Source organism: Lonchura striata, chromosome 3 (genome assembly GCF_046129695.1).
Source record: "Lonchura striata isolate bLonStr1 chromosome 3, bLonStr1.mat, whole genome shotgun sequence".
Classification (NCBI taxonomy): domain Eukaryota; kingdom Metazoa; phylum Chordata; class Aves; order Passeriformes; family Estrildidae; genus Lonchura; species Lonchura striata.
The window spans coordinates 50,382,749-50,390,372 of record NC_134605.1 but is presented as its reverse complement, the minus strand read 5'-3'; the positions used below and the strand labels follow the sequence as shown (position 1 = coordinate 50,390,372).

The window sequence follows — 7,624 nt, the reverse complement described above, 5'->3', positions numbered from 1 at the left end:
GTCAGTGTAGAACATCAATACTTATATTTTCAATTAAACTTCAAAAGCTTATGTCATGTTGCACATATAAAGAACACAGTCTGAAACAGAAATGAGAAAATGGAGATTAAAACTGACCAATGATTCTAAGGAGAACTCATTACTGGAACTGAAACAATAGTTTAAGGAAAACTAACTCTCCTTTAAATACTTAACCAGGGAAACATCTTCCTTGGGTTTGAAAATCCTTCTACTGCATGCTTAGGAAAATTACATGGAAATGCTTTCCTTGCTGGGAACTCCATTTATATGCATACAGCAAGTCTAGGGGGAAATTTAGAGAAAAGTTCTTAGAAACAGCACACTAGGAAAGTGATTATTCTGTTGGTAGAAAAGAGAGGCAGAGAGAGATTGGATGCAGTGGGATTTTTGCTGCCTTGTCAAACCAGAATGTCTTCTGCAAACAAAGGAGATCCTTCAATCAACTGGCTTTACCAAAGAACTTGGAACACTTCATGTTTTGTTTTTTTTTTATTAGCTGTCATTCTTTGACATGATGAATACTTACAGCAGTATGTTAAAAAAGATACAGTTAATTCTCTTGGCATCACTGCATAGCAGTCACAGCATTTTCACACAATCTAGTGCTTCCTTTCAGAATGATGCATATGGCATATATACGCACATATGGGGGCTGATTCTTGGTCCCAGTGAAGTTGGGGGGACCAGTGTTTGGCCCATAGAGTTGTATAAGATATGTGACTATGTATATATAAAATGCTTTACAATAAACATGACATATACAATCTTGAATTCAAAGATAAGCAGAATATATTTTACATCCAAGTCAAGCTTATGGTCTGCACTTAAAAGTTTATGTACCTAAAATATAGGATGGATTATAGAAACAAAGAGCATCAGTTTGCACCAATCAAAGTAATTTGAATACATATTCATGGCATGTAGCTTGTGTCGTATTTTTGGGTGGTTTTTTTTTTTGGATTTGCAGGGTTTTAATACCAATTTAATTATTGATTTTTGTGGGCCATGGGGGTCATGTTGACATCAGGAGGGGAATGGGTATACCTTATGGACAACTCAGATGAGTGACTTAAAATATAAGGCAATAAATTATGGCTGGTACCCTGGCTGGTACCTGAAAATAAAAAGATGACTACTTGAGTTTTTCCTTTGTGAGGAGAATTCATTTGGAAGGGCTGAGTGTGCCTTCTCTGTCTAATTTGATGGAAATTTCTAGCAGAAATTTAAACCCTGGATTGCAAAAGCTGGTGAGATCACTATGCAGTGTAACAACAGCCTTATCTCATTTACAGCTTTCTCATTAATGATTGGGGAGGTTTTGGTTTTCTTCATGAAAAGCAAGTTTATACAAAACTAATTGACCTGTGTTGTAGATTAGGTTAGACTCGACTGCAGATCATGTGTTTGGTTTTTCTTCCTTTTTCCTCCCTCAACTCTATTTAATCTCAGCTGCTCCTGTATTTGTTCCTTGTATTTCAAAGGTACATGTTGTCAATTGTCCTTTTATTCCCCATTTGACTGGTGGCTGAACCACTGACACTTACAAACACAAAGGTAGGTAAAATCTTTACGTAATGGCAATGCATATGTATGCATTATTTTAGCCAGCCTAAGATTTTCACTTATTATCACTTACCATTGTTAGTTATACAGAATTTTGCCTCTTAAAAGGTATGAAATCTTCCTTTAGAGGAGCTAGATTTTAATCTCGTTTTTGGGGCATAAAAACATTTCAACATCCCGCTTTCAACAGCTTTTTTCCTCTTTCTATAGATGAAAACCTTAACTCTGTTTGAAAACTTCAAAATCTTTCAGCTGCACTGGCCCAATGAAAAGTGGGAAGGAAAAATAATTTACAAGGGCCTTCTGTAAAGTGGTTGATAGGGCTGACACCAGCAAAATCTGTGTTATCTGCATAGCTTTTCTATTCTGTGCATCAGCAGCCTGTTGGCAGAATGGGGAGAAACCCCAGTGCAGAAATGCCCTCCAAACCAGAGAACACCACACATGTCACAAGTGCATGTGCTAAACACTGGCTGTGCTGTTGGATTGGCTGGTACCAGCTGGGGTTTCTACGGGAAATCAGATGGTTGCATTTTGCATTACAGACCCCAGGGAACCTGGCTGCTGGGCATCTGCTGCCAGAGCCTAACCTTTCTGAGCACTTCTGTCTGGAACACCTGAGGCAAACTGGCCCAGGCCCAAACCTGCGTAATGGGCTTGGCTCACAAGTACAGAAATGTTGCTGGGGCCACCCTGAACCTCTTTCAAGCACTGCTTCATTAGACAAGGTGTTTGAAATCTAACTGGTATGTTCAGTGCACCAAAATCCCCCACAGCCTGAAAATTTTCAGAAAAGCTTTTTAAAGTTGGAAAGTTCTAACATGGTAAGAGCAAACTTGTAATGGAACCTGTAGGTTCCACTTGTAGAAAAGGGGGCTTGGGTTTAATGTGGCTGTAACAGAATCTGATTTGTACCTAAGCTTTCCTATTGGACCGATTTTCTGGAAGCTCTTCAGAAACAGCTCGACAATGTTTCTGTCAAGCCCTTTTTATGTTGCTAGACACTGGGTTTAACTAAATTTCAGAACATTTTAAAAAATTCTTTGAACTAAATGGTAAAGGGCTTCAATTTCTTAGTAAAGAGATAAAACATGGAAAATTACATTCTTTTGAATGGACTTAAGTGCTTCTAAGCAGCGCATTACATTGCTCATGTAATGTCCTAATAATTGTCCTACATCTGTCAGAGGAAAGGTACACCTAAAAAGCTGCAAAGTGGTGGTGCTTCCACCTGCACCACCCTCATGTGCTTAAGAAGACATTGATGTCCCGTAGTTAGAAACAATTTAATTCTAAAACTCTCCTGAGTGCCCTTTGCTTGCTGTGGTCCTTCTATTATATGAATCTTGTTTAAATTAGTGGGAGGAAGGAGGTTTTCTACTGGTTGTACCTTACATAACAGTGGAGAGGCAGAAGAACACTGTGGAGTGCTTTGTGTGCTCACTGCGTTTTTTGCCCTTTTTACTTCACTGGGATTCAGCCTCTTTTCTCTGAAGATACATACAAATAATTAGAAGTAAATAATCCTTCACTAAACTCATGCTTTTTATTTTCCTCTAAACACATTAATCACCTTATGAGCATGAACTTTTTCTCATCAAGTCAATATCCCCCATAACTGAGAAAAATGTTTTATATTTTCCCTTGCACTTCTGTGAGTAAACATCTTTCTCATGTTTCTCAAAAACCAACTTAAAAAGCTCTTTCTTTGTTGGCCTCTTCAATGTCTTCACATCTCAATGTGACTATCCAAATGCGACTATGTGGCCATACCTCATTGTTTTGGAAAGCAGCCATACAGATCTGATGTACAGGGAGTTCACAACAACGCTGTACTTCACCTGAATGGAGTTATTCTTTCTGGGGGCAGAGGAGCAGGGGACAATCCCTTTGGTGCAATGCAGTAGTGTCTGAGAATACAATCTCACTGAAATGGTGGAAGCTTAAGTAAAGTTTAATAAAGACTTTCTGAACTGAGGTTGTTTACGGCATAGTTAAGGCCAAGTATCTTTCACAAACATGAGATCATAGAAACTTCTTCAGCCATTATGATAAGCTTTTTAGTAGTCTGACTACAACACATTTTTTTCCTTCATTGACTGAGACTAATCTAAAAGTAAGTTGAAGAATTATTTTAATTAAAGAAAAATACAAATGCATTTTGATGCTGACTATCTAAGAAGGGAATGTGGGGAAAAAATCAGCTACACTGCAACATCTCTCAAGAAAACTGAACTCCAGAACTAATGCCGTGCTTTGTAGATGACTAAGCTATTTAGTAAAAATTCACACATTTGAATAAATGGTAATCGTGCTGAACTGTCAAATCATGTGGCGTTGCTGTGGGGCCTGGGGTTTTTTTTTTGAACTTAAAACTTGAGGCTCGGTGAAACATTTGCCTAGACCGAGTGTGCAAGGTGCCATGGATTAACAACACGGACCCATATGGAATGTGTTTGAAGTTTTCAAGAAGTTATCCTGCAGACTTCATTCCTTAATGACCTTTGATACATCTCGGGTAGTGGAAAGGCAGTTCAGAATCATATCTTGTAATTGTATGATTTTGGCAGCTATCAGAAGATGAAGGATGCTAGAAGTTAAGGCTTTTATCCACAATGGTGTATATTAATAAACTCTATACCATATTTACAAATGCTTTCTCTTGTATTAAAACTAACAGTATTCTGTTCACAGTGCCAATGTTTTTACAGGTAGCAATCATCCCACAGTACTCCAGTATTTTGGCATGGGAATCAGTAGCGCTTTCTATTTACAGAAAATGTACACATATGAATATAAACAGGTAACTTGAAACAGTACTCAAAAGATAGATCTGTTTGTGTTTCAAAGGTTTAGACTGTACTACACCATCCCTTTCGGCTGCGAGGGAATACTGCTCCTTGCAATGAAAGATGCCTTTTATCCAAAGTGGCATAAAAATGATTACCAAAACAAGCGTTGTTACACTGGAGGTGTGTATATGGAGAGTAACTTCAGTCCAAGGTTTATAGATCTTTTGTTTAGTGCACAGAATACAAAAGTTAAAAAGGTTTTTAACTACTAAAACAACCCAACTCTCTGCCCTCTGCGAGCACCGTCCCACTCGGTCCATGTCCTCTGGATGCTGGAGATGCTGGTGGTTTAATGTGCAGCCCAGCTGCCAGCCTAGAAAGGGTGTGGCACTGTGGGCCTATATACACGTGTCACAATATGACCTGTGGTAAATGAAGAGATCACCAAGAGTGCCTCTCTGTGCCCCTGTTCTCTCAGCAATCCTCCCTGCTTCACGGCAGCTGGAACTGGCCTGGCTTCGTGGCTGCTGACTGGGACTCCGCAATGGGGCAGTTTGGGATCAGGAGCGACTAATGGCATCAGGCATGCGCAGAATGGAGAGAGGGGAGAGGAGCGTGAAGATCAAAAAGAAACCCAGCAGAACCATGGGCATGTTCATGAGGACCCTTAGAGCTTTGCCATTTCTTGCCTTTGCACGGTGTTGACAACAGGCTCCTGCTCCCTGGGACCTTTTTTGCTGCTGTGACCAAGACGGAGATAGCAGTGCTAGAAGGAAAAGTGCAAAGCTGCCACTAAGGAGTCTCTTCTTCATTTAAAGTCTGTTCCTGGCTGCCAGTCACTTGGCCTGAGTGGTCATTGCTCCTACTACTGCTGTGTTGCTTGTGCAGCAAACTTCTCCACTTGGCCTTGTTCCTCCTGAGATGGTTTAGCATGTTTTCAGATAGGGGAGTGTTGCCTGTAAACTGGGCCCACCTCTCAAAGAGTGGCTCAACGATGTACGTCATGAACCCTGGAGAAATACACAAGGGACAGCTGGTGAGCAACAAGTTAATTCCACAAGTGCACTGCCCCACTGAGTGCCTCAAAAGCAAAGAGCAAGGTAAGTGGCAAAAGCCCTGATGAGAAATAACAACAAACTCTCAAACAGACATCAATTCCTTTTGAAATGCAGAGCTTTTGACCAGCATACATGACAAGATATGGCTTTAGCTGTGTGTGTCACAGTAAACTCTGTGACTGTCAGCAACCCTTTAAGGAGATTTCAGACAAAGTCACCAGTGTTCAACACTGGCTGCAATTTTTTCCTGTGGGTATTTTCCCCCTATGCAAAGACTCCTTTGTCTTTCTGTTGAACATTTGGCTTAAATAGATTTCTTTTCAAGCATTTTAATATAAAACATATTTTTTAACTCTTACAGGATATACAGCTCTTATTGTTAAAACAACTGGATTGGAGTGGGGCATGTCCTGAATAAAAGTTTCTCTTAGAGCTTCTGCCATAGTGAGATAAACATGAAGAGAATGAAACTAATACTTACCAATCTGGATGCTTGGTACTGTATCCTTTTGCTGATTACAAAGGGGGCTTATTTCCAGATCAAATTTTTGTTCCAGATCACCTACCAAAAAAAGGGAAAAAAATTATTTTTCTGTCACTTTTATCTCTTCTCCATACCTATGCCACACTCTTACAGTTGTCTGCAACTGTGTGAGGAATTGGTAGAAAATCTTCTACCAATGATGACCATGGTAAATGTCTGAATACCTTCGTTTTCTGGACTTCCTTCTAGGTACCAGAGAAACCCATTTTCCATACAAAGAAAAATCTAAGAAAAGATGACTTTTAGATGAACATTAAATCTGAGCATGTAAGTGTTCTGAGGACCTTAATTTTTCAAATAGATTCTCTTATGTGAAAGGTTTTAAGATATTCTAGTTCATTTACTCATTTTTCAGATCACTTCCTACCAGAAAATTGCAGCGTATCAATTTTAGCTTTACAGTAGTACTGTAGTGGAAATTGCTAGTGTGTTCTTGTGGAAGTGGCTGATAAAGGGAAGAGTGTTGGAGCCTGGCAGCCCACAGCTGTGGCTGCACTGACAAACTAGTAAGGACCAAAGCATGGACTCCAGCAATGTTTCAAGTATCAAGAGTTATGGAGGTCAAATTATAAATGTGGAAAAAAGATGAAAGTCTGTCTTATTACTGTGCAATAGCTGGGTATCAAGCTATGTCTTTGCTCCTGCACTGAGCGTATTTATTTCCTGGGTCATCCAGGATGTTCTCAAAGAGGCAGCTGCACAGGACTGATTTGAGACAGCAAAGTAGTTGGCTGAACTCCTAGCCACCTTCATAGCAGAGTATTTGACTAACTGGACCAGGAGGTCTCTAGTTCCAAATCCAGGACTGCCCTCAAGGTTCCTGCAGGCAGCTCCTGTGACCAGCCCTGGGGACTGTTTCAAATTGTTGGAAGAAAAACCTGGCTGGGGGATCTGCTCACTCCAGATGTCACCTCAGATTGCTCCTGATGCAGAATTGACCAGATTTGACACTGAGAAGACGCTCAGTGTCAAATAAACAGTCAGCAGAAATTATTCCTGCGGAAATAGTCACACAGGACAGGCTTCTGTACATAGTAATGGCAGGAGATGTTTTTTATGGAGTTGAAGGTAATAACAATGATTATGCTGGATTTAAGAATTCAGCAGAAAAAACATCTCAGAGTGTGTAATTTGCTCACTGCCATGTAAGACAACAGTCACTTTTTCTGCTGGAGAGACTGTCTTCCCTATGCCTGCAATTACTTTATGCAAAGATTGCTCTGAGTTAAGTTTTGGGTGTAGGGGTTTTCTTAAAACAAACACTCTCTGTGAGTGCAACATGTTCATCCTTTGTGATTATTAGCCTTCTCTGCCAGTGTACAATCCTGGTTACTGCAAGAGGTACAGGACCTTTCCTGCCTACAGTATGGAAGGGAAGAGAGAGTTAACTGTGTGCAAGCTAAGATGTGCCACTTCCCCTCACACAATAATATTTTGTCCATCTGATTTATTAATAAGGATATAGTGAGGGCTGGTTAGGAAATTCTTTCCTATAAGAAGACATGCTAGTTTAGACAAAATGCTGTATTCAACCCATAAAGAAACACTTTGCTTTATATCCACTGTTTTTGTTTAAAAGCTCTCTTCTCCCCATGAACAGTTTTTGCTGTTGTGCTACTCAGGTTCTATAGCCCCATATAAAACAC

General features: G+C 40.0%; 1 protein-coding gene across 3 annotated transcripts in view; it reads right to left on the bottom strand.

The window, feature by feature from the left end:
- Window positions 1-497: 497 nt before the first annotated feature.
- PDE7B (phosphodiesterase 7B) overlaps window positions 498-7,624 on the bottom strand; it is a 168,190-nt gene continuing 161,063 nt past the window's right edge. For all 3 annotated transcript variants that reach the window (XM_077782133.1, XM_077782134.1, XM_021553116.2), the window contains 2 exons: window positions 5,916-5,996; window positions 498-5,386 (listed from right to left, as the gene is read on the bottom strand). In XM_077782133.1, the coding sequence (XP_077638259.1) occupies window positions 5,169-5,386; window positions 5,916-5,996 (299 nt within the window). In that variant the 3' untranslated portion in view covers window positions 498-5,168. The remainder of the gene's footprint in view (window positions 5,387-5,915; window positions 5,997-7,624) is intronic.